Raw genomic sequence first — 27,767 nt, 5'->3', positions numbered from 1 at the left:
AGAGATGGGGAGGGGTTGGTGGTTGGGAGGGCGGAAGCGACTGAACAGATCCCCTCGATTTTGGTCTTCAGGAAATCCAGCATCTCCTCACAGTTACTATTTTACTATGATTGAAAGTAAAATAACTCAGAATCCTTGTTTGTTAGATTCAGTGAAGAGAACATAAGTTATATATTTTATTTTTAAAAATCAGAAGACAATCATTTGTCGTCGTGTAGATTTGAAAAATTATGAAGTTTTTAACTAATTTTAAAAACCCAATGATCATTGACTAACAGTGTTTAAACAATTTTTACAAATAGATTGACCACTTCATTAGTCACTTCATATGGATATAAAGTGGGAAATAACAGTGAAATTGCATTGATAAGCATTTTATTATGTAACCCGGTAGTATATATTCATCTTTACTTCTTGAATTTGGCAAGATGCTCACGTGCAATTATCAATCTCTGTATCTGAGCAGTTCCTTCATAGATCTAGAAAACAAAACATTTTAATTAAACAAAAACTACAATGTTAAGTTTTGGATCTATACTAGCAATCAAGTATTTAAACAATTTAATAATTATATTTGATATAGCACCTTTCATGTCAGGAGGATATCTCATAGTATTAAATGGGGTTTATTGTAAATTGTAGTGATTGTATTTTGTAGGTAAATGCAGTAAAATGCAATTTACAGAACTGCAATGAAGTAAATAAAGAACCACCCTCTTCCAAGATACAACATTATATAGAGATTTTTTTAGTCAAATTTAAATTCACATTCTTTTAAAAAAAGCATAATAAAATTAAAATCTTGTCATGTTATTATTTAACGAGTACAGTATATAACCTGTACATTGAAAAATACTTGCCTGGTATATCTTGGCATCTCTCATAAGCTTTTCCACGGGATATTCACTGTTAAACCCGTTGCCTCCAAAAATTTGAACAGCGTCACTTGCAACCTGATTTGCAATGTCACCTGCAAAAGCCTTTGCAATGGAGGCAAAATAGGTATTCCTGCATCCTGAATCGATTTCCCATGCTGATCTCTGGTAAGCAAGTCGGGCTAGTTCAACCTTCATAGCCATCTCTGCGAGCAGGAAAGAGATTGCCTGATGCTGAGGAAAAAACATATAAAACAAAAATTGAAATGTGGGTATTTCTTTTCAACATCTGCTTTGTTAATTTTGTTTCAAACTGAAATTGTCCAAATATAATTGCAGCATACTGTTCGTGACCTCATCAATTCATTCTGCTAGGAATAAATCTGCTTCCACCTATTAGCATTCAACATGATACCGACCATGACAGACTACAGCAGAGCCCCTATTGTAACATGGTGGTGGGATCCATCAAATCCCAACCAGCACTATATCAGGGTGCAACAGGCTATAGGTACTTGAATATTCTTTACATTGGTGCAGAACTTTCCTGGCACCTGTGTCAAAAATGGCAAATTTTCAGATCAGTCAATTTGTATACAGCAACGTCCCCCAAAAAACCATGAAGCAAATGACCAATCTGGGTGATTTTTGGGCAGGTTACTACGAGAAACTCCCTTCTCTTGGAATAGTATCATGGAATTTTTAATACCCATACCTCAGTTAAATGTCTCATCTGAAGGAAGGCACCTGTGCAGCTCTCCCCCAGCCCTGTATTGGAGTGTTACAGTTTAGACTGTGAGTTCAAAGTTCCAATGTGGGACTCCACCCCGTGTGAAGGGTGCTATATAAATGCAAATTGTTGTTGAGCATGCTGCCAACTGAGCCAAGCTAATGTCCATTTTAACTGACCTACATTGGTAATTTTGCTGCACTTTCTACAACATTTCTTGAATATTGCACAATTAATTTTGGTATCCAACATAATTCTCAGCCTACCTCGACAAGTAATTTTCCAAAGGTTTTCCTTTCCAAGGCATATTTGGTAGCTTCATCGATTGCTCTCTGAGTTAAACCAACAGCTCCAGCTGCTACCTGCAATTATAATCATCTCATCACAATGGAACAGAAATCAGTATTGGTTCAATTATCGAATGAATAATACAAAACATTTTATATTTACATAGTATCTTTCATGTTACTTAATAATACACAAACACTTTTTGTATGGCATCATACAACCTATTCTTTTTTTAAAAAAATTAGAATATAAAATTATATATAACAATTATCTGACCGATTTGGAAAAATGTAAATGTTTAAATTATGGTCAACCCCAAACGCTTACAGTGCATATCTTCGTAATGAAGACACACTACATGGCTCCAAACAATGCTTCGGAATAGCGCTTGCATTTGGTTTTACGTTAGTCAATGTGTCCTCCATAATGTAGTGATAGGAAGATGAGGGAGGTCCTTACAGAGAAGCAAAACTCCAGCCATTAGGACTGACCTTTAAAAATGCCTTTGTGAGAGTCTTGACAGTGAGTGTTAAGATTACTTGACCATGGCCTACTGCAGCCTACAGTCTGATCCTGTTCTTCCCTGATTGTTAAACATGCAAATATCCAGCAAGGTCAATATTTCAATACCATATTTAAATTTTTTTCTTCCCTAATTTGGGTTACAGAGGCTAATTATCATCTCCGATTGCCGACAAGTATGAAATGACCTAATTCAGGAGAATCAAATTCAGGATGTGCGTTATTCAGTTGTTGCATAAATTTGCTGAATCAGCAAAAGAGCCCTAACCTATTTTAATCCCAGTTCATAGTTCCACAGGTACCAAATATTCGCTGGTTTCTCAGTGAAAGGAGAATTCTCCATATATGAACCTGGACAACAAATATTGTCAGAATATTCAATAAAAAATTTTGGGGCGAGAAGATAGAAAATCGCAGCCCAGCCATCATTCCAGCAAGGGATCATTTGAGAACAACACTAGCTGATTTTGGACTTTTCTACCCAAAAAAACATGGGCAACTGCAATTCTCCTACTCACAATCAGCTCGCGCAACGTGCATCAACAACAGAACATGAGGCCTTCCTAGTCTGCGTGGCTGGTCAGTTTCATACTGGCGAGTGGTCTTACCTGCTGAGCTATCAGGCCAAATAAGTTTTATGACAAATTCACAGTTGGAAATGATATCCTCCAAGGACCAAAAGTAATTACGATGAAACATCCATTCAAGTCAATGTTTTGTTGTAATGTTTAAAAATACTATGTTTAAATTATTCATTATTTGCCTTGTTTAAATTATCCCTCCTTTCAAATCAGTAAAAGAAACAATACACATCAACTTATATCATAAACAAACAAACTGTTGGAATAAAGAGATAACAGATTTTCATGCACTTTACATTTCCAACTCATTTTATGCATGTGATTTTTAAAGCAGCTGTTTTTCTCTGCGGTTTCAGATACCACATGTTTGCAAAGTTTCCATCATACTCATGGTCCTATAAATAATAAACATCCCATGATGTTTCATATTTGTATAAAATTAAATCCACATTGATGGAAATGGAGAAAAAGTACTTGCAGCTGAAAGGGAGAGATCCCGTCACTTTAAAAATGTTTTCGAGAGGGTGTAACATTCTCATTAAAAAACAATTGCAACAGCTTTGAGTTTTCTTCCAAATCCAAGGAAATGTATTTGGACTACTAGGACCAAAAATATTTGAGGAATTATAAGATGGCGTGTGTTTAAAATGAATGGATAAGCTTGCAGTTTTGCTTTGTCACTGCAGTATTAAAATACTGGTTGACATTTGTACCTTACAATCGGGCATTTATTCTTATTGCATATCAGAAGAAATTAGGTTTTCACGTAATTCTTATGTGCCTACCCAAATCATTAGTTTCCTGGAATAATAATAAATAATAATTCTTGCATTTGATACAGCGCCTCATCACGTCTTCGAGACGTCTCAACTCACTTTCCAGCATACACTGTATAGTGACTGTGTATTTTGTTGCTGAAACGTGGCAGCCAAATGCGCACAGCAATGTCCCACAAACAGTCGTGGATTGAGTGACCAAATTATTATTTTTTTGAAGGGAATGCCCAATATTAAAAAATAACAAGTAAAATTAAAAATACATTTTACTCACAGGAGGTCTGGTTTTATCAAATGCTCCCATAGCAATTTTGAAGCCAGATCCCTCTCCAAGTAGGACATTCTCCTTGGGGACTCTCACATCTTCAAATACAATACCTCTGGTGTCTGAACAACGTTGACCCATATTAATTTCCTAACAAGACATTAGTTTCATGGATTATGCAGGCAGAAATAAGATCAAAAATAATCTATTTTTTATACAATCCAATCTAACTTTTATACAAAGATACATTAAATACAGACAACTAATACTAAAAAGCAAGATGTTGTATTTGTTGATTTTGTTTTTGTAAAGAAACATACCAATGATACCAAGTTTCACCTTGTGGTAGCATGCATTTAGTACACATTACATTCACTGTAGTGGCTGTGAATGTCTATCTTGAATACTTGTGATCATTTTAGATAATCAATCATAAGGTACTAAAGGTGGTGAAATATTCCATAGTAAATTGTCCACAGCATAAAGTATAGATGACAGGCAATTCATGATTGAGGTTCTTCAGGATGAACTATGCAAGCCCTTATATCCTGTAGTTATTGATTTATCAAATATCTTCAATTAGGGTATATGTGAGGCCAATGTCCCTTGATCTGTCAGGCAAGCAGAGAACACATACTTCATCTGTGTAGCAGTGGTAGAGTTGTACCTAAATATCTTTGTCTCATTCTATCCATGTAACTAAGCACTGAAGAGATACATTTCACCAACAGCACTCCAAGTAGGCAGTACAAACTCCATGAATGTAAACCCGATGTGATCAGCCTTTTACCTTCCACATCAGAATACAAAGATGGAAATGATATTCAAAATGTTTTGATGAAACCTTAGATGGCTTCTGTTGTTAAAGTGTATCTGGTTCTAGGTTTACTCTATTTCAGATTGCGCAGAATTTGGCAAATTTTAATTTTGAAGTCCATTTTCTGAAACATTGACTTGAGCCCTCTGACATGCTATCCTGCGTGAAGGATACTATATAAATGCAAGAAGTTGTTGCTGTTTCAAAAAACTGGATTCCAAATTAAAGACTGTAGTTAAGAATTTGACAAATTCTAGATGCTCTGAGTAAATATAGACCAGGTGGAACTTCTACCCATGTACTTTTATTACATGTTTCTTTAAGCAAACCTTTACTGCAGATAATTGACTCTACACTTTAGATTTGTTTGAGGAAATAACAGAATGCATTGATAAAGAGACTGCATTGTTGGTTGTGGGTATGAATTTCTGGAAGGTATTTTATAAGAGCTTTGTCGCAAGACTTACATACCTTTCTTCCAATTTGTATTCCAGGGCTATCAGCATCCACAATGAAACCAGTGAAGGCTTTGTTTGCAGGGGCTTTGGGGTCAAGGTCAGAGCGGGCCAGAAGGAAATACCTTTGGTTAAAAACAAATATGCAAATAATTTTATCAAAATTGGCATAATTATCCAGTTCCAAAGTGGTGTATTTTATTTGCTTAATTTATTTAGCACGCACTCATTATACTATATCTCTTGCTCCTATGCTTTTGTTGATGCCATCCTTGAATCACCATCTCCTCAGTTATCAGATAGGCATCAAAAATACCTAATCCCATACCACCTATTATAAAAGTAGTGTTTGTAGGAAATAGAGAAAGCTGGTTTTCCTCACTGATTGACTAGAGTAGAATCAAGATACCGTTAGAATTGACCCCAAGCAAAAAATATCTGAGCTAGTGCATTTCTGAAATGTCTTCAATACACTCAAAAGTGTAAATATCCTGTAATCTCGAATTTCAATCTTTTGTGAGTACTGGTCCTCAGTTCCTTTTGATTTAGAAAATCTGCAGCAGATTTCATGTGCTGAAAGATGTTAAATTTAATAATACCCAAATATTACAAAACAAATAATGAAAATGAGGTTGAGAAAGCCCAGTCATAGGCAAATCACTTTCTTTCGCCTCAGCCTCTATTTTTAGGAGCAGATGACTGCAGTGCCAAAAATGGATACATTAATAAACTCCAGTAGGATTGAGCCATGAACCAAATGATCACTAGAAAGGTACATCCAAAAGTATCGGCATTAAGGCATTATGTTGATATACTTTGTGCTGTTGAAATACGACAATCAAAGGCAAATAACTTAATTCCCCCCAAATCACAAAAAGTTATCCCATGCGTCAAGTTTCTAAAACATTGCATCCCTAACATCATATCCAAACTGTCTTAATTTGCTATCCTAAATGTCTGTTCTGCAAAAACATTCATATAAATCAACAAATACAAAAAAAGTTCAAATTATAATATAATTGATGTCACATCACCCTTAATCTCAGTTTAATTCTTTTATTCTCTCCTCCATTTCTTGTGGTTGTAATCCGTTTTTGATGTTTACTTTTCCTCACTTTAATTTTCCCACACCTTTTTTCTCCTTTTCACTTCTTCTCCCCATTACCCAATTTTTCTATCATGTTGAAATTATCTTTGACACTTTATTTTGAGACCCTTTGGTATACCCTNCCCCCGCCCCCCCAAAAAATCTCCTCTTACCTACCAAAGGCCGTACCATAAACACCAACTAATTGATGATGTTTTATGTGAGTAATTTTTGAAAAAAAAGTTTTTTTCCCTAAAGAGTATTTTAACAATAAAGCCACTAGAGGGCATCAACAGTTTTGATAAGCCTCTTTCGTTGTATCATGAATCTCTACTGGCCAGCCATATAACTGCTTCAGTGAAACTTCAAAATAAATTCAAATAAGGCAAACAGAAAGCCTTTGGTTTTGTCCTTGAAATTGATTATCCTTATCTCAGGATTTTAAACTTATTATGTATACAACTCGGAAAACAATCATACTGTCACACCAAACAAAGATTTCTGATACAAAATCAAAATTCCCTCAGCAAAATAAACCACTGGTAATGTACAGCAGAACGACAACTAAATACAGTAATGGCAACATAATTTCCATTTACAATTAGTGCCTGGTGGCCAAAGGTACTCCTTAATAACATGGATTTTAAAAACGCATCAACAAAACCCAAGTTATTTAGATTTGTTTTAATCTTGTTTTTAGTTGAGGCCTCATGTAGGTTTTTGTAATGAATTCACAGCTGTGAGAAGCATTCATAGAAGACCATTGAAAGATATTTGTGACTAATCACAGAAAAATCAAATGTCCAGTATATGCTTTATTAAATAGTATTCTGGGTGTCATTTCAGGGGCATAATCATATCAGGAGGTTGAAATTGTATTATAAACTGTGTGAGCAAAGACTAGTTTACGCCTGGCATCTAAACCCTAAGATTCAATGATTATACTGGTTATTATTATTTAGACTATCTCTGGGTTTAAATTTTGTGCATGAATTTTCTATCAGCAGCTACTGTCAATCTAGTTGTCAGTTGTCAATGTGCTCCCCATGATGTGTGATGATATTCACAGAGGAAGACTGATAATTCAAACATTATTACAGCATATTTGCGCCAGGAAACTCTACAGTTCACTAGGATTAAGTTCCAAGGGCTGAAACAGTCCTCTCAAGTCCAGTAATGCTGAGGCTAGCTGCAGTATTTTAATTGTAATCCCAGATGATTACCTCAGCAAAAGCCAGAGTTCAGAGTTCTGGGGTATGGCTGTCTGCATGGCTCAGTGAAGAATCCTTGCATTTCCTTACTCCACATGCCTAATAATAATCCCTCCCCCAAAAATAAACAATAATAAAATTGGTCATTTTCAATCTACGACTGTTTGTGGGACATTGCTGTGCGCAATTGGCTGCCGCGTTCGCCCACAAATATACAATCAATTCACTTTACAGTGTGTTCTGTGAAGCGCTTTGGGACGTCCTCCCGACGTGAAAAGCGCTATATCAAATGCATGGCTCAGTGCCACATTATCCGAAATACATATATATTATTTAAAAAGCAAAATGTCATTGAGCAGATTCGGAGCAAGATTCAAACACTACAGGTGAAATGCTGTCCTGATTTTGCTAAAGGAAATAGAATAATGTCTCTTCTTCCCTCCAAAACAGTATGATTGAATATAAATACATATTCTCCAAATGACTTTCTGTGCTGCCGTTTTATTCAGCAGAATATTCAGTAAATAAACGCAACCTTTTCTTTTCTTTTTTTCTCTCTCTCTCCCATATTAAAAATAGCTCTTAATGCATGGCTGAAACTCCCAACCCAGTGAGATGGCTTCAGACTGCAATTACACAACACAAAGGTCTACACTTGGCTTTGATCAATATCAGACAAATTTCTATTTGGTCTTTGTTCAATTGTCAATGCAAATAAAAGGATTAAAATAATATTGATTGATGGTCAGTTCCACTGCAGGGTCATCCCATTTGAATTAGCTACTCTTCTTCCCCAAACCCTAGCTACGTAATGCACTGTTATGGAAAAAAGTTCTGTACCCGAATATTTTTTAAATGAACGCATAATCTTTTTGCCAAATGTTACCCCTGTAACAAAATATCAGTCAAGCTAACGCTCCGGTGCAGTGCTGGGGGTATTCTTTATTGTTGGAGGTGCTTCCTTCAGATGAGACGTCAACCAAAACAGTTTCTCCCACTGTACAGTCCAGATTTTAACATGTCATTCACTTCACGGCTGTTTGTCGGCCATTGCTGAGCGACAATTCACTGCCGTATTTGGCTACAAATCACAGTCATTACACTGATAAAAAGGTCCCTATTTCAAAAGTTACAAACCCAGTAGTGCGGAAAACATACCAATTGGCCTTGCCTCCATTTGTAATCCACATTTTTTGGCCATTTATAATGTATTCATCACCTTTCTTTTCTGCCTTGGTCTTGAGCCCACTCACATCAGAGCCAGCACCAGGCTCTGAAACACAATATGCCTAAACAGAAGAGGTTTAACTAGTCTGTTAAATTGTAATCACTTTTTCAATAAACCTTTCGTTGTAAACTATGTTTACAATGCCACACTTACACACATTAATGGTTCATCAATCATCCGTCCCAAGTACTTTTTCTGCTGTTGTTCATTGCCAGCTAGAATTATTGGCATTTGCTTCAAGTAAAAATAGAGAACAGTTAAATGTAGCACTACTGCAACAACCACNAAAAAAACTTTCAACATCAGCTAAAATGAGAAAGGATTATATACAGTAGCAAGCGACAGAAACTTACCCCCAGTGAGTTGGCCTCTATTGCTGTTTGAATACCAGTACATCCATAGGCCAGCTCCTCAGTTATCAGACAGGCATCAAAAATACCTAATCCCATACCACCTATTATAAAAGTAGTGTTTGTAAGAAATAGAGAAAGCAGGAACATTGGGGCCAATTTAGCAGCGCATTCAGAATATAATAATGAAATGTACTGGAGGCAGCCCTCTGCCCACCCCCTCCCCCTCCGCCCCCCACACACACTGAAAATGATGATGTTAATGAAACCAAGCTTCCAGGTTTATATTCTGACAGTTTTTCAGAATATGATTCTCAATTAATTGCTGGTTAGTGAGATGGATACTGAGCTTTTTCCTAAAACAAAAGTTAGTGGATTTCACTTACCCTGAAGATTTTGTTGAATTAAAAAGTCAATGTACCAAGTGATGGGGATAATTCTTTACTATCTAACCTCTCCCCAAATTTTCAGAATTTTAAAGAGGTAGTGAAATTTTTTTTTTATTTGTTGAATTTCTTCAAATCCTTAATTCTTCTTTCCTAGATATTTTCATCATTTTCTATTTAAATTCTAGATATATCCTAGCATTTTATACAACACCTTTTAAATCAGTATGTCTCAGAGTGTTTACAGAATGTGGTGTAGTGACTGTACATGTGTTTTGTAGGCAAGCATCTCCAATTGGTTTAGAGACAGAATATTCACTACCATTTCTTCAAACCAGTTAAACAATTTGCAGCTTGGCGCTGTATTGCAAGGGGATAAAGTATAATTATTTGCATTTTAACTTTCACATTTTTATTTTATTCCTTTAAAAACAGATGTTACTTTAAGATAAATTTTCAATTTACTTCATCTGTTAGTCAGATTGTGACCTCAGCAACTACACTGATAACCTCTGGAACGCCTCTCTCTAACCCTCAATTTTTCCTCGTCTCTATCTTGAAATCCTGTCTACAAAACCAATTCCAGGATTACGCAGAATTTGAAGATAGAGATGGGGCAAATTGAGTCTATGATCAACTTTCCCCTTTCCCCCTCCTCCCTTGCTCAATGTCCAACCCAGTCTTTGTGAAGTTCTCTAAGGCAATATCCTTATATTTACATACATACAAGTTGTTGTAGCCTTACCACAGTTTTGAGGGATGTGTGTGTTCATCAAACCCAGCTCCCACGCTCTCTTAATAAGTGGAACAGGATACTGATGAAATGAAAGAAGGCTTTGATTCACAATGGAATATTAGGGAGTTTTACATATCAGCTAGTATGCTCTTAGATAAGGTAAAAGTGTTTAGATTCCCCCATGCTATCATTTTTCATAATTCAAGGATATAAGCCTTTTGTTTATAACATGCTTATCTATCGGTTTGCTCAACGTTGCATGTTCTCCAAAGGAGAAAACATCTTTTTGATCCTTAATTTTGCACATAGAACATATAAAATGTGCTGAATCGGCAGAGTATTGTTATGCCATTTTCATTCAACATCTGACTTAGTGCTCAGGTTGGTAGATTTGGTGCCCAGAATCTAGCACTCTACCTACTTACATCACAGTACCTCACAGATGAGCATGATACACAGCTTGTGGAAGAAAAGGCTTGATTGTTGAATGGCCTTGTCTCATTCAAACCATTTTATTTTCTTATCATACACAAAACAGTGGTTAGTTGAAGGGATGTACGAACAAACAAACAAACAAACAAACAAAAAAACAAACAAATAGAGATAATGTTGACTCCACACTCTGAATTTAGTTATTTGGGGAGGGAGAGAAAAATCTCAAACTCATAAAGCAATTGTTGGGATTCACTATGGAATTACATAACCTATGCAACACAACACGAAACATGGGAATTTACTCTGAGTGAGAAAGGTTTTCACAAGGAAATGCATATCACACGTGGGGACAGACTAACCTCTCCTGTTCTGTCATACTCAGCTGCAGCAGGGACCACTTCATCACGCGCAAATTTGCGTGCTGTAGCTTGGAACTCTTTCTGTTCCTCTGTTAATTCTGTAGATTTAATAGAGAGAAATTTATTTTAAAGTTTCTTAAAAAGTAGAAATTTCTTCTGGGGAGGACAAGTTTGCAGGGCTATGGGGGGAGAGCAGGGGAATGGGATTGATTCAGATAGCTCTTTTAAAAGAGCCGTCACAGATGCAATGGGCCGAATGGCCTCCTTCTGCGCTGTGTAATTCTGTGATTCTATGATTCTCCAGAAGATATTTTAAAAGTTGTAGAAATAACCCAAAACACAGCACAATGTCAGAAGATGCATCAATTATAATAAAATAATAATCCTTGCAATTGATGTAGTGCCTTATCACATCATTGAGAGGTCTCAAAGTGCTTCACAGGATTTGCCCACAAAATGCATGCAGTTTGTGGGCAAAATTTCTAATGCCTTGTACATTAATGGTTCTTTGGGACACAAAATAAATTTGTACTGTTTTAAACTCGGTATATGTCGAGATCAGCAAAATGAAGGTGTAACTCTGGGGAATGAAACTTACTTCCACTTTGTGTACTCAGTCTCAGTATCAAGCATTTCCAGTTAAGTAAGCAAGTGGGAAATGCAGAGTAACGCGACTTTTCTTTAACTTTAAGGAAGTGCCTTAACTTCAACCTTGGAAAAGTAATCATGCTGTGCGCACCAGTGTGAATGCTTCAATTTCATAAAGCACCTAGTCCCATCACTTCTATGACTAAGACTATCAATTTATTACAATACCAATTGATTGCCCTTCAGTTTTAAATGAGAATCTAGGCCACTGGTCAAATGATGCAACGCACTGGTGGGATAACAGAATTGGTGAATCCAGGACGATCAGATTCAAATCAGGCTCAATACAAGTTCAGATTTACTACTCAGCAAGATCTGAGGAGTAAAACAAGGAACCTTCCTGATCTGTATTTCTGAGTTTCAAATTGAGAAGCATCTCATATGAACTAAGCCACTTAAATAGCCTACCAACTCAATTTTGAATAGAGGTCAGTTGATAAAAAGCTGCCACTAACTAATTATAATGAAAAATCAACAGATGTTAAAGCTGTTGAGGCAATATCAGTGTTTACACACAACTTCCTTGAGAGGAAAGGAATAAAAGTTATTTATTTATCAACATATCAATTAAATTATCCAAAATTTAAATCACCAAAACTGAATCCTTGTCCTCCATGTTTAGCCTCTGAAGAAGATGCAGAAGTCCGACCACTGGAGGAATAGAATCGCAAACCAATCTGAAGACTGGCTCTCAATGAAACCTTCAAAAACAGAAGTACTCAAAGATTACATTTCAAAGTACTTCGTATATATTTTTTTCACATGCAGAGCAAGATATTTTGTATAATACATTGAATACATTGCTATCAATTTGAATTGTATATCCATTTCGGCAGAACTTAAAACTCATTTTACTATTGCATGTTTTGGAGCAGTTTGCACATCGATATTGCCCCACTTGCATCCCCGGGAGAGAAAGAAAGTCACAAGTCCAATTACCAAGCAGAACTATCACAAAATGAATGATCTAACCCCGTGATAAAACATTGGGTTAACATAGTAGCCCCGATGAACAGAAGTTGCCCAACAGTATTTAAGTGTTCATCCAATAATTAATTGGATTCCACAGCACTATTTGAAAAGAAGAGTTTCTCTTGGTAATCTAGCCACAACTAATTTTCCTTCAGGATTCTCTGTGGAACATTGCTTTCTGCAAGTTGGTTGTTGTGATTCCCTACAAATATCAGTTCTGCGTTTGCAAAGATAAAATGAATCCTTGCATTTGTTATGCACCTTTACACATTGGGAGGACAAGTAAAAGCACTTGGTAGGATTTACTGTAGGGTGTGTAGTGGCTGCATTTTGTAGAATCTTATTATTCCTATTAATAATAATAATCCTTGCATTTGAGATAGTGCTTTTTCACGTCTTCCAGACATCTCAAAACGCTTCACAGAATATACTGTAAATTTGTAGGCAAAACACGGCAGCCAATTGCACACAGCAGTGTCCCACAAACAGTCGTGGATCGAAGTGACCAATTTATTATTGTTTTTTTTGTTGAAGGATTGTTATTAGGCGTGTGGAGTAAGGAAACTTGCCTGATAAGATTTGAAGTGAGATAGAGAGGGGGTGAGGTCAAAATGACTTTTGGAGGAAGAATAAAGAAGCTGACTGTCCCTTTGATGTTATAAACCCATTGCAGTATAGGTGCACAAGACTTTGCAAAAGTCCTTGGCTTTCTATGCAGAGGAATAAAGTACAAAAGTAGGGAAGTTGTGTTAAATTTACATAGCATCTCGGTTAGAGTACATTTTGAGCACTGTAATTCATTGATATTATCGTTAATCCGATTATTTCAGGTCACAGTTTACGCACAATCCGGTTCAAATGATATCAACTTGTTTTTTTCGCTGTAGGCAACTTTCTGTGTTGGGCAACCGCAAGTCCAGAGGTCACTGGTTGCACATTAGACTATTACTCACCAAGACTGCAACCCTTTAAGGTAGTTTAATTTACATCTCATCCCCCACTGCCCCAAACCCCCCAACCCACATCCCCAAACCCCCCCCCCCCACAGCCCCAAACCCACCCCCCCACCCACAGCCCCAATCCCCCCCCACCACCCACCCACAGCCCCAAACCCACCGCCCCACCCTCATCCCCAAACCCCCCCACCACCCACCCACAGCCCCAAACCCACCCCCCCCACCCACAGCCCCAATCCCACCCCACCACCCACCCACATCCCCAACCCCCCACCACCCACATCCCCAACCCCCCACCCACCCACATCCCCAAACCCACCCCCCCACCCACATCCCCAACCCCCCCACCACCCACCCACAGCCCCAAACCACCCCCCCACCCACAGCCCCAATCCCCCCCCACCACCCACCCACATCCCCAACCCCCCCCACCCACATCCCCAACCCCCCCCCCACCCCCCCACCCACAGCCCCAAACCCCCCACCCCCCCAACCCCCCCCCCCCACCACAGCCCCACCCCCCACCACCCCAAACCCCCAGCCCTAATCCTACAGAGCAGATCCCCAGCCTTGCAGACCATCATGAAGCGGGTGTCAGGCAGAGCAGTTGCTCACCCGGGGGGTGGGGGTGGGGGGGGGGAGACAACACAACAGTTTGCTCTCAGCTCTTTCTCTCTCACTCACTCACTTTCTTTCACTCTCTCTCTCTCACACTCTCTGACACCTTCCCTCCCTCAAACGAGTCGTCACAGCGGCGCTGTCAAGTCCGACAAGAACCCAGAAGCTACAGCTTGATCCGGACCCAGGACCAGGACCAGGCCTGGGGGGGGGTGGGGAGGGGCTCTAGGCCGGGCCTGGTGTCTATTACCCCCCGGGGGTGGGGGTGGTCCCTCTCCCTCTCGGCCTCACTCACTCACCAGGCTCCCGAGGCTCCTGAGGCTCCTCGCCATGGCCTCTCTCTCGCTGGGTCGGGTCCGGGCAGCTTCAGCCCACGGTTGATTGATCGACTGTGTCCACACACTGATGATGGACCCGCCCAGAACCTCTGCTCCAGTTCTGCTCCACCAGTGTGTGTCTCTGTGTGTGTGTGTGTATCTGTAACCCGGTCAACAGACTTTTTTTTGGGGGGGTGGGGTTGTGGGGGGGGGGTGGGGCTGTGTGGGGGGGTGGGGTTTGTGTGGGGGGTGGGGTTGTGTGTGGGGGGTGGGGTGTGGTGGGGTGGGGTTTTGTGTGGGGGGGTGGGGTTGGGGGGGTTGGGGTGGGGTTGTGTGTGGGGGGGGGGGGTGGGGTTGTGTGTGGGGTGTGGGGTTGGGGGTTGGGGGCCGGGTTGTGTGGGGGTGGGGTTGTGTGGGGGGGGGGGGGGGGGGGTGGGGTTGTGTGTGTGGGGGGGTGGGGTTGTGTGTGGGGGGGTGGGGGGTGGGGTTGTGTGGGGGGGGGTGGGGTTGTGTGGGGGGGGTGGGTTGTGTGGGGGGGGGGGGGGGGGGGGGGTGGGGTTGTGGTGGGGGGGGGTGGGGTTGTGGGTGGGGGGTTGGGGTTGTGGGTGGGGGGTTGGGGTTGTGTGTGGGGGGGGGGGTGGGGTTGTGTGTGTGTGGGGGGGGAGTGGAGTTGTGTGTGGGGGGTGGGGTTGTGTGGGGGGGGTGGGGGGGGGGGTGGGGTTGTGTGTGGGGGGGGGTGGTGTTGTGTGTGTGTGGGGGGGGTGGTGTTGTGTGTGTGTGGGGGGGGTGGTGTTGTGTGTGGGGGGGGTGGGGTTGTGTGGGGGGGTGGGGTTGTGTGGGGGGGGTTGTGTGGGGGTGGGGTGGGGTTGTGGGGGGGGTGGGGTTGTGGGGGGGGGTGGAGCTGTGTGGGGGGGTGGGGTTGTGGGTGGGGGGTGGGGTTGTGGGTGGGGGGTGGGGTTGTGGGTGGGGGGTGGGGTTGTGGGTGGGGGGGTGGGGTTGTGGGTGGGGTTGTGTGGGGGGGGTGGGGTTGGGGGGTTGGGGGTGGGGTTGTGTGTGTGTGGGGGGGGAGTGGAGTTGTGTGTGGGGGGGTGGGGTTGTGTGGGGGGGGGTGGGGTTGTGTGTGGGGGGGGTGGGGTTGTGTGTGTGGTGGGGGGGGGGGTGGAGTTGTGTGTGGGGGGGTGTGGGTATCAGTCTGACACGAAGACGGAAACCGCACACCGTGCAAACCAACCTGAGATTTCCACCACCACCACCACCACAACAACACATGGAAATCCCGGCGATAAGATTGCTGGAATGAAACGTGCTCTCTCTCTCCCTGGAGGGACGCATTCCTGCTTTTATCTAATTCTGAAAAGAAAGTACGAGCCACAGGTCATAACATAACATGTAGGAGCAGGAGTAGGCCATCCGGCCCTTCGAGCCTGCCCCGCCATTCAATCATGGCTGATCTTCTAATCTAACTCCAGCTAATAACCTGACCCTGCCTTATCCCCATATCCCTTAATCCCTTTTGCAATAAGAAATCTATCTATCTCAGTCTTGAATATGTTCAAGGACTGAGCGTCAACAGCCCTTTGGGGTAGTGAGTTCCATACATTCACCACCCTTTGAGTGAAGAAGTTCTTCCTCAACTCAGTGCGAAAGGGCTGGGATCTGATTTTAAGGTTGTGACCCCTGGTTTTAGTTTCTCCAACCAGGGGAAACAATCTCCCACTATCTACTCTATCATGCCCTTTGATGATCTTATAGGTTTCTATAAGATCCCCTCTAATTCTTCTATATTCTAGAGAATATAGGCCCAAATTGGTCAGCCTATCCTCGTAACTCATCCCCTTCATCCCTGGTACTAACCTAGTAAATCTACGCTGCACCCCCTCCAAGGCAAGTACATCCTTCCTTAAATAAGGAGACCAAAACTGCACACAGTATTCCAGGTGTGGTCTCACCAGGGCCCTATACAGTTGCAGCAAGACTTCCCTACTCTTATACTCTAATCCTTTCATAATGAATGCTAACATACCGTTCGCCTTCCTAATTGCTGCTGCACCTGCAGACTAACTTTCTGTGATTGGTGTACAAGGACACCCAAGTCCCTCTGGACGCTAACACATTCCAATCTCTCCCCTTCTAAAAAATAACCCGCTCTACTGTTTTTGCTGTTTGGATGACTTTGCACTTCCCTACATTATACTTCATCTGCCACCTATCTGCCCAATTACCTAACCTATCTATGTCTCGCAGCATTTTTTTAACGTCGTCCTCTGTGTTGACACTTCCTCCTAGTTTTGTGTCATCTGCGAATTTAGATATATTAACTTCGATGTCCTCATCTAGATCGTTGATGTAGATGGTAAATAGCTGAGGCCCAAGGACTGATCCTTGTGGCACTCCACTAGTCACATCCCGCCAATCTGAAAAGGACCCGTTTATCCCTACTCTTTGTTTCCTACCCGTTAACCATTCCCCAATCCACGTTAATATGCTCCCCCCAATTCCATGGGCCCTTATCTTTTGGACTAACCTTTTATGCGGCACCTTATCGAATGCCTTCTGGAAGTCCAAATAGACCACATCCACTGATTCACCCTTATCTAGTTTACTCGAAATATCCTCAAAAAACTCTGAGATTTGTCAAATATGATTTCTCTTTTGTAAAGCCATGTTGACTTGGCCTAATTATATTGTTCTCCACTAAATACCTCACTACCACATCCTTAATCAATGATTATTTTTTTTCCTATCACTGATGTGAGACTAACTGGCCTACAGTTCCCCATCGTTTCTTTCCACCTTTTTTAAATAGTGGTGTGACATTTGCGATCTTCCAATCCATGGGGACTGTTCCAGAATCCAAGGAATTTTGGAAGATCCGACACAAGGCCTCCACTATCTCATGAGCTACCTCTTTTAAAACCCTGGGATGCAAGCCATCTGGACCAGGGGATTTGTCACTTTTTAGAGCTAACAGTTTCGCTAGCACCAATTCTGTACTAATGAAAATTTCCCTAAGTTGCTCCCTGTCCTTATCCCCTTGGTGCATCTCTATTGTTGGCAGACTTGTTGTGTCTTCTTGGGTGTAGACAGATACAAAGTACCCATTTAGGGACTCTGCCACATCCTTATCCCCCATTACAACTTCTCCTGTCTCTGACTGAAGTGGATCTACATTTATCCTCACTAGCCTATTCCTCTTAATACATTTGTAAATACTTTTACAATCAGACTTGATGTTCCTAGCTAGCTTACCCTCATACTCCTTTTTCTCGCTCTTAATGAGTTTTTTAGCAAGAGCCGAGGCTTGAGGACCCCAGAGTGTGCTGCTGGAGTCCAAATCACGAAAACCGTGTAGCTGGTCATTGATATTGCTGTCTGACAAGCTTTCCCCCTGCTTGTCCAGCAAGGACCACCCTGCCCGTTAGGGCTATGGCTTGCAGGGTTAACAGGAGCTGAGTGGGATGATTCTGTGCCCCAGTGATTCGTCTGCCCTGCCGATTCCAATGTGCCAGACTAGCTGTGTTGTCCACAACAGTGCCCTGGAATACTGCGGACTTATCTTGCTCAGGAACCGGACTACTGAGGCCGCCACAGAGGGCTGGCTCGATTCAGAGAGTTTGTGTAACCAGCACGGTCTGTAAAACCTGTCAAACAGCACAGCCTGTGCAACTGATGGTGAACAACACAGTCTGTGCAACCTGACATTTGCTCAACATTGATCAGATGCAGCAAAAATCTCATAGAAAAAATTGTGATACACACAAAGTTGACTTGAGAAATGCATTTTGCAGTCCATTAAACATAAAACATAACATTGTGGGCAATTAGACAATAAAAATGGCAGCGGTTCAAATAACTTTCAAATATTTTCAAAAAGGGTTCGGCCACACACAAAAAACAGTCAATCCACTTTACAGTATATCCCGTGAAGCGCTTTGAGATGTCTTGACGACGTGATAAGGTGCTATATCAACGCAAGGATTATTTTATTATTTATTATAACTTCATAAACTGTAAGAGTGAAGCTTGAGCAGTTTATATTAATGATTAGTACATTACCTTATCAAAATGAAACATTTTAGAGCTATTCACACAACATCACTTCAGCTTTTGAAGTTATGTTGTATAGACAGTCAGGACAGCTAATCTGTACCATTGATGCCCCACAAAGAGTAATGAGATGAATGATGAGTTAATCCGTTTTTGGTGAATTTTGATGAGGGTGGAATATTGGTTCAGGACATTAGGAAAACTTGGCATGACATTCCGAGAATGTTTTTGAAATAGTGCCTTGGGATTTTCAATTTCTGACCTTACTCCAACAGACAGATGGATCCTGGCTTCATGTCTCATTAGAAAGAAAGAACCTGCAACAATGCAGCACCCCTTCCGAAGTGGTCAGAAATGTCAGTCTAAAATCAGCTCAAATGCTGCTGTGAGGTTTGAATCTACAATGTTCTGACCCACAAGCAAGCCTTGCTCCCAACTGGTCTAAACTGGCATCGTCTGAACTTCTTAACGTATTGCAGTCTTGAAATACAGTTCAATTTAGTTTTGGAACTTAAGAGTAAACATTTATGCAATACATTTTGCCCCAAATTGCATGCAATGCACTCATCTTATACATATGCATATTATATCAGATATGTGAGCTACCATCTTGATTAAATTTACATTCCTATGAACCACCCTGTGTTCAAAATAAATCAAACAGTGGTGCACTTGACCTCTGTTGTGAAATGCTGACTGTAACCATAGGAACTGCTTTGCCATGACTACCTTTGGCATTGTGCAACTAAACTGAACAAGAAAATCTCATAGCCAATGTACAGTTGAAATACATACAAATAGAAACTTGTAGAAATCATGCCTAAAAAATAAAATGAGCACACTTATCCACCAAGGTCAAAGAATAAAAAAAATGCATATTAACCTCTTTATTGTATTTTCTTTAACTACTGAGTAGTATGCCACACTTGTCTTCAGGCGACACCAAGTCGATCAAAGTATATAAGTTGTATAAATAGAATACTGATCATGACATTTTGAATAATTGAACTATTTTTTTCTGCTTGTGAAGGAGATGTGTCATTCACTATGATTTCAACTGTATTGTATAATTTTGTCTCACATAAATTATACAGTCCCCTTCATTGTTTTCATCAACTTTATTTGCAGAATATTCCAGATAAGGTTTACCTAACGTGACTTTTAACAATTTTTTTGAGTGATATTCTAATAATAATCCTTGCACTTGGTGTACCTCCTTTCACTTCAGGAGAGTAGTGACTGTATATTTTATAGATGAACATGGCAGCCAATTTGTGCATAGTAATATCCCACACACGAAGCCGTGAAGTGAATGCTCAATTTTATCTGAGAATGGGGATTGTTGGTCAGGACATCAGGGGAGAAACTCCCTTCTCTTTTTGAATCATGTCCACCTGAACAGACAGAAAAGACCTTGGTTTAACATCTTATCAAAAGGTGTCTTCAACAATGCAGTGTTGCCCCAAGGGTGGGATCCAAGGGAGGTAGAGAGGGCAAAGATGCCTGAATGTGCATTCAAAGACATACTATTTGAGGCACACCTTGGAAGAGGGGAGGGAGGAATATTATCCTGCTGAATATTATACTTTCCCTGAGGATATCTCCAATGATAATCCCTTTAATCTTATGCCCTTAATTTTATTTTGTCATCTGGCAATGTGGCATGGACAAGAACCTATCAGTGTTCTCAAGAGAATCCAAACTAGGCTGAGAGTTCCACATATATATGACAAATACTTGAGTAGTAGAGGTAATATAGGGGCATGTTTGCTTTTGAATGGAAAGCGACACATAAATTTTGGTCTCCAATGAATTAACCTGAACCAGCTCAAAGTAGGTCATTACAGAATTAGAATTTAGTGACTTCTCATCTGCAGTAAATGTTTTGAAGTTTCCTAGGGAAGTATTTCTTTTAAATATTGTAAAAAGTGCTAATGTCAAAAACCAATTGGCCAGATGATATGTATTAGAGATCAAGAACATTGTAAGCAATCTGGATCAATTTGCCAACTCGATCTGGGGGGCGGGGGGGGGGGGGGGGGGGGGTTTAGGTCATACGTTAGCCTAAATCATATTACCTGTCCCCAAAATGTAGTTGTGCTGATTGAGTAGATGTTCACCCTCAAAGCTGCACCAGTGTTCAATCACCAATCAAATTGGTGTGTTCTCACAGATCATTCTTGAAGAGATTCTGAGAGTTCTCTGATGCCGTGGTAACTTCTTCCCTGACAGAAGAGGCAGTTAACCTGGGTTCTGTTAACAGTAGCTGTTCCACAACATCAGCTGTCTCCCAAGAGAGAAATGACTATGCCTCCTGAGAACCAAAACTGTCTAGCTGTAAATAATGACATGTCTGGCAGAACCCGATACTGCCTTGTTACTCTAGACAAATTTTCTACCTTATTTTTTATATTTGTCTGCTTCTATTTTTTCTTTCGATCCATTCAATTGATTATTTGGGATATAATAGGGAGACTTGAATAAGTTGCCATTCTGTCCTTGTGATTCTGGCTTGCCTTGGGATATTTTTGGAAAGCATGGTTTCAAATGGACTAAAGAACACAAGTTATTTTACTTTAATGCAACATCAATTAATTTTTTTGTTGCAACAATACCTTACCACAACAACAACAACAAAATGACATTTGTATGACACTTTTCATGTCGGGAGGACGTCCCAAGCTGGACCATCAGTGTTTCGGAAAGTGTTGTGTATTCTCCAAAAGTGTGTCCTGGAAATTCATCTGTATTTGTGCTTATTGATATACAATTAGGAAATAGATAAAGTATGGTGCAATCTTTTATCTTCACAAAGGCTAGATTGTTAAGACTGCTTGATAGCAGCAATGTTACCACGTGTATGAAGCACAGTATAGCTAAAATGAAAGAGAAGCTACTACTTCTACTGTTTTATATCTATAGTGTATTGTATAGTTGACCACCGTCTATAATAATCCTTGCATATGGTATATTGCTAATGTTCTCTTGTTCTAGCATTTTCGTGCAGCCGAAGATCCTCTTTGACTACGCTTTCAGTCATCTTTTTCCTCCCACCTCCAGCTCAGGTGCCCATCCAGATTTGTCAAGCATTTTGAGATTCCTTTTAATGTGAAAGACACTATATCAATTTAAATTGTATTATATTGTAATTGTAAGTATTGTTCCAATTATTGTTGGAACAATACTTACAATTACAATACAATTCAACATTCCCCCAGATAAAATTGATGGTTCACTTCATGGCTGTTTGTGGGACATAGTACAATTGATTGCCCGATTTGCCTACAGATACCAGTCACTATATTATACAGTCAAATGTTTAGGGAGTTTAGGCATTTTGACGGTGTGATAAAGCACTATTTTTCTATTGCATTCCTTGCTCACTCCCCAGCTCCACTGTTAACAAGATCCAAATGATTCAGAACTCTCCTGTGTATGTCCTCACCCGCATAGGGTGCGGAAGCTTTTACGATCTTCATCCCTGGCACCTCCCTACCTCCCTGAACTCCTCACACACCACTACTCTACCTGCCACGTTTGCTCAGCTGGCACGGCTCATCTACATGTCCCTCCACAATTGGTAGCCATGCTTTCAGCCATTGTGCCCCGAATATCTGGAACTCCCTGCCTAAGTCCCTCCTTGCCTATCTTCAAATCACACCTGAGGACTTTTCTCTTCGACCGTACTTCTCTGAATGGGCATATGGGCTATCCAAAGGACTTTAAGTGTAAAAATATGCTTATTAAAGAACCACAATTGAAATTGTTACATATTAGACTACATTATTGGGTAGTTGCACACATTTCCTTCAAATGGCAGAAATGACTGATATGACCTTAGTGATTTTCTTTCAGTTGCAAACCAATACAAGTTGACTCGGACTATTTTTTACGCTAATACTATCTTGTATACATATTAGATCTTTTGTATGTAAAAATAGCATGACGGAACTGGGCAAGAAAATCTTTCATTGGTTCTGCATTTTATTGCGGTGTAATGGCTGATCATGGCTGGCGTCTATGGTTCTGTGTTTTTTAAAAAAATGTCATTACTACTGCTGCATAACTGCACCAGGAACATTACCTTCGAAAATGAGAATTTTCAGGGCGATTGGAGGCTATTAAGGTCATTCATATTACACTTTTACTATTCAAATTTAACTGATTCCGTTTATGACAGCTGAACTATATTCAGTCTGTTGCTCTCTATAGTGAATGTCGTCTCTACATTCATTATTCATCATTTTCTAAGGATCATCTGAGGGTGCCACAGGACAAATCGTTCAGGAAATATTTTGGTGGGTATATACATTCACAAGAGAGATTTGGATGAAAAATGTTCTTTGACCACTTGATGTCATCCTTTCAGAATGCATTCTTTGACCCGTTGCAGTATCAAGCTGTTTCTTAAATGACTATTTCTTGCGGAATTGCTGAGCTGCTGTTATTCCTTTTTGTCAATATTCTATCTAGGTACTTGGTATAGAATTAAATCCATAACATTTACAATCGGTTCTTAATTAGTTGCATGGCTTATCAGATAAAATGTTTAATTGGCAAAATCTAACACCCATCTCAGGTAACTATGTTTCATAAAAGTTATTGATTTTAGTGGCTGAAAATGCTAATAATTACTTGCCAGTTATTTCAGAATAACTGTACACCTGCTTTTACACAGTGCAAATAATAATAATTTTTGCATGTGATATAGTGCCTTATCACGTCTTTTAGACTTCTCAAAGCGCTTCACAGAATATATTGTAAAGTGAATTGACTGTATGTTTTGTGGGCGAAACGCAGCAGCCAATTGTGCACAGTAGTGTCTCACAAATGTATTGAGTGACCAAATTAAGATTGAGTGACCAAATAAGCAACTTCGTAGTTTCTAACCAAAGAAATGTTTCTACTCTCAACGTAAAAAAAAATTGTTGTTGTTATATTATTGATAAAAATAGGGATTAAAAATAAAGCGATTACAAATGTAATTGTCCACATGATTGATTATTGAAAACACTTTACTACAGAATGTACAAGCCTAAATGTCGAAAGCCTATTTGGAGTGAAAAGTCCAGGAGTTACTGAGTTTGCTCTATGAAATATTAAGATAAAATTTCTGGATCTGAACTGGTAATTGCACAATAAAATCATTCAATTTTCTGAAGCCTTAGAGTTGCTTCTTTCATTTTACAGATTCCAGCTCCTGCAGCTGCACCTGCACATTCGTCTTAAGAAAACAGATGGTCTTATACATTGCTGGGGGGAAGGTTTTGAATAGTTACTCTAGAAAAACAGAAGAAAGCTCTAAAAAACTCTCAACAAACCTAAAGAATCCCACCCAACGTAATAGTGGCTTCCATGCAGTTAATTAATTAAAAACTTGTCAATAGATATGTTTACAGATATGATCTTTTCTGTCTGTAGAACTGAGGTAGAACTGTAGAATAGCATAAATGTACTGTAGATTGGAATTCCAGCTATTTTGAGTGCTCTGCCAAAACAATGTTATGGTTAGTTTTAATTAACACTGACTTCTGAACTGGGAGCATCCATGATGCTTAAAGTGACCCATCAAGCTAAGAATGCACTTCTTGATAACAACAACAAATTTACATTTATATAGTGGCTTTCACATCTGAGGGACATCCCAAGGTGCTGGAATAGATTTGGAGGACTTCAAAAGCATTGGCTGATCCTCTGGTCAGGGAACAGTTACAGCATGTTTGCCACACACTCCTATCTCTAAATCCCAAGTTGGAAGCAAAATGGACAGGTCTCCATGGTTATTCTTTGCCCATTCCCTTGAGGATAGATCTCCCTCGTCTGGTGAAGCATGACATTAGGCTCCATCATTTGCTTATTTCTGAAAATAGTACTTTTCATTACTTGTTTATAAAAAGAAATCCCACTATAATCCAATCTTTCTGTAACAAAGCCAACTAATCAGAAACAACCAGTAATCATTCTACTGATGTTTCAATAGGGATTGTCTATTCATTTTAAAATATTAATGAGGGAACTAGACCGATACCTCAGTGTTCCATGAAATCCTTCAATAAATCCAAAATCAAAGAGATACTGAGGATATCTGGCAGTGTTTCTCTTTCACAGCTTGTGCACAAAGTAAAAATTTAGATGCTTTGGGATTGGGAAGAGGGGGAAGTTTTCTTTATAAAAGCCTAATGAAAACCTATCTGATCCCAGTGCATTTGAAAAGGAAGAGACTAGATTACTTTTGTAATTTCAGCTAGCTTCTAGGTGTATATCCATTGGGCTCTTTCTGAATCAAAGGCAAATTATATCGCTATGTTAATTCAGATCTTATTCTAGAGGGGATACCTCTGTTTATTTATTCCTTAGCTGTATACTTTATCCTAGAGCAGGAATGATCTATTCTTCTCTGCTTTTCTTAATTAATGAGCTCACAATTTATTATTCCCTTTTATTTTGCACTTCTCCAAGTCAATGCAAACTCCAGCTTTTTAAAACGTATGTGTATTCAATTCATCTGTTTTAAAATTAGGTCAGGGTACCTACCTGCTTTGAGAATGCCTTAACTCCAGAGAATTAAATCTCTCTTTCCAGCAGGGCTATTCTCCAGTTGTTAATCTGTTTATGTACAAAGCAAAAGCAGTAATAACCCTTGTGGATAAGCCTTGCCTGCTCTACACTCATCCCAAGTTTAACATTTGTTTTCGAGATAAATTCCTATTTAAACAAAATGTATCCAAAGAATGGATTATTTAAAAAAGATTCCTTTAATTTCCAACACTTAGATCTTTGCAGCGAAACCTCCACTGTAGTTCAAAACAAGACTTCACATGATATTATGCTAAGTAGAAGAATGGGAGGATGAGCTTTGTGGTTTTCACATCTTTACCTTTTTAAGCTCTTTTATGTGGAGAAGATCTGAGGTCATTTCCAATATCACGTACACCAGGCATGGTAACATATTAGAATATCCCTTCCCTTAATTTGCTTAGAAGCAAAGATCATTTCATATCTTGAATATATATCATCACATGCCTGATAAAATGAAGATGCATTATAAACCATATCACTTCATCTTTTCATTAATTCAAACAGAACCACCGGGACACCTTGCCAACACCGGAAAATATCCCAAGGCAAGCCAGAATCACTCTCAAGAGAAGACTAGCAGCCAGAAGTCTGACTTAANTTTTTTTTGCTCTCTACTAAATAGAAACTCTTAAGAAATACATGAACTCCCAGGAAAAATAAGTTATCTTCACAAGGCCTGTAAAAACAGATAGAGATTTTCCTCCCTCTAAATATTCAGATGATCCAGGCACACTTCAAAAATCTGTGGGTCAAATTTATTCTTAAGAAAAAAATGGAGCCTATGTATGAACACTGATTGAAAAAGTTGTTGATCCATAATTCTCCATAATGGCCAAAATACTATAGCACACATGGAATTACTGCTTTCTTTAATGTTTCTTGCAATGTGACATGTCATTGAGACCTATACAGCCATGCACATGTCTTGAAAATATACAAGTCTAGTTCCGCCACAAAGAATCTTTGCTATTGCTAACATTATATGTACACGGAGGAATCACAAATATTTTGTTATAACAGCAAATGCTCTCCTAGACATGCTGAGAAAGCAATAAGTACACAATGTACCCCTCAGGTTAAATGCAGCCACTAACCATCTCCTTATGAAAGTTAATGACTTTTTGTTGAGCCATATTGGAAAATCCAATAAAATGGATTTGTCCAATTTTCAAAAAACGTTTGCCTTACTCTCCACAAAAAAATCTTATTCCGAGCCTGAATTTGCAGGCCTTCCATCCATAGGAATTTGTTCCTGATTCATTTCAGAAAGGGGAAACAAGGAAAATACAACAATAAGTTGCATTTATATAGCGACTTTCATGTCGGGAGGATGTCCCAAGATCTGGAGAAAATAAGGATACTGGCTTGTTTGTTCAAATATCTCATATTGACCCAGTAGTGTATAATACTGTAATATGTAAGTGGAAGGGTTAGCAGAGAAAGTGATCAATATCAGAAACGAGGTAAAGTATCCATGACTTACCTACTATGCGGTTCACTCACACCATTATTTACTCCAGAAAGATTGAGAAAATGGAGCAAATCAACATTTTCATGTGACTTATCAGTAAAACAAATACTCCGTTTCAGAGTAGGTTTGAGACAGGCCACAGATGTGCACCTTGTTCAGTTTGCTGACATGACAAGAAAGCAGTCACCTGCAGTGAAGACCTGTTCATGCAATACGTGAAAAGTAAGCAACCTGAGTTTTCTTTGGGAAGTCGCAATATGGGCCAAGTTTTGTTGTGATTTTTACTCTCCTCAGTGAGGGATTGATGCGAGTCATCAGTAAGTCGTTTCAACCCACACTCAACTTTCACACCCACTCTCAACACTGACCTGAAAACCATACGTTTTAAAGATCGTCTTGTTGTCTACAATTATGCTTTCAGTGGCAACGTAAAATATTGCACCGATTTAGACGGTTTAGGATGCAACAGCATTGCCCATTTATGTTTAATGACATGGCATAATCGCCCTGTTTGCCCTTCGCATTGAGCTGCTCAAGTGTCTGAAACAAGGTTACTTCACTGTCATCTGTATCTATTAGAAATGGATCGTTTTGCACATCCCAGCATTATTTAATGCCAACCTCCTGTAAGGTACTTATAATGAAAGGGTCGCAGAGATAACACCTTCTCGTGGGAAGTTACCAAATCAAAGACTGATGCCCTTTAATGTGTTCTATAATTGGTAGAAACTGCTAACTGCTGAATTATTATGTTAATTAATAAACTCCTTGGAAAATAATGATGTTGGGTAATTCTCGATACCTGGCGCTGGAACTGCAAATCTCGTTATCGCCATTCACGATCATTTAACACAGCAATAACTCAAACAGAAGGTGAGCCATCAGCCAACACTGCAGCAGTAATATGACTGTCAACATTATTTACATTCAGGTTTAAAGTGACCCTTATGAAACATAGTATTAGTCTGCCCATTTGAGAACGAAATGATAGATCTGTGAAATACACTTTATCATAGAATCATAGAATGTTACGGCACAGAAGGAGGCCATTCGGCCCA

The 27,767-nt window shown here is 39.8% G+C and overlaps 1 protein-coding gene across 1 annotated transcript; it reads right to left on the bottom strand.

Annotated features, from left to right (window-relative positions):
* Positions 1–150: 150 nt before the first annotated feature.
* Positions 151–14,688, bottom strand: acadm (acyl-CoA dehydrogenase medium chain). Its single transcript, NM_001292397.1, is given in 12 exon segments — positions 151–479; positions 861–1,109; positions 1,872–1,967; positions 4,047–4,187; positions 5,326–5,434; positions 8,766–8,896; positions 8,989–9,069; positions 9,189–9,289; positions 10,317–10,386; positions 11,102–11,199; positions 12,342–12,450; positions 14,595–14,688. Coding segments are annotated over 12 exon segments (1,290 nt in total). The 5' UTR covers positions 14,628–14,688; the 3' UTR covers positions 151–407.
* Positions 14,689–27,767: the final 13,079 nt, after the last annotated feature.

Source organism: Callorhinchus milii, unplaced genomic scaffold, assembly GCF_018977255.1.
Source record: "Callorhinchus milii isolate IMCB2004 unplaced genomic scaffold, IMCB_Cmil_1.0 Scaffold5, whole genome shotgun sequence".
Taxonomy (NCBI): domain Eukaryota; kingdom Metazoa; phylum Chordata; class Chondrichthyes; order Chimaeriformes; family Callorhinchidae; genus Callorhinchus; species Callorhinchus milii.
Note: the sequence above shows the minus strand (reverse complement) of the source record. Positions and strands in the feature narration are given on the sequence as shown.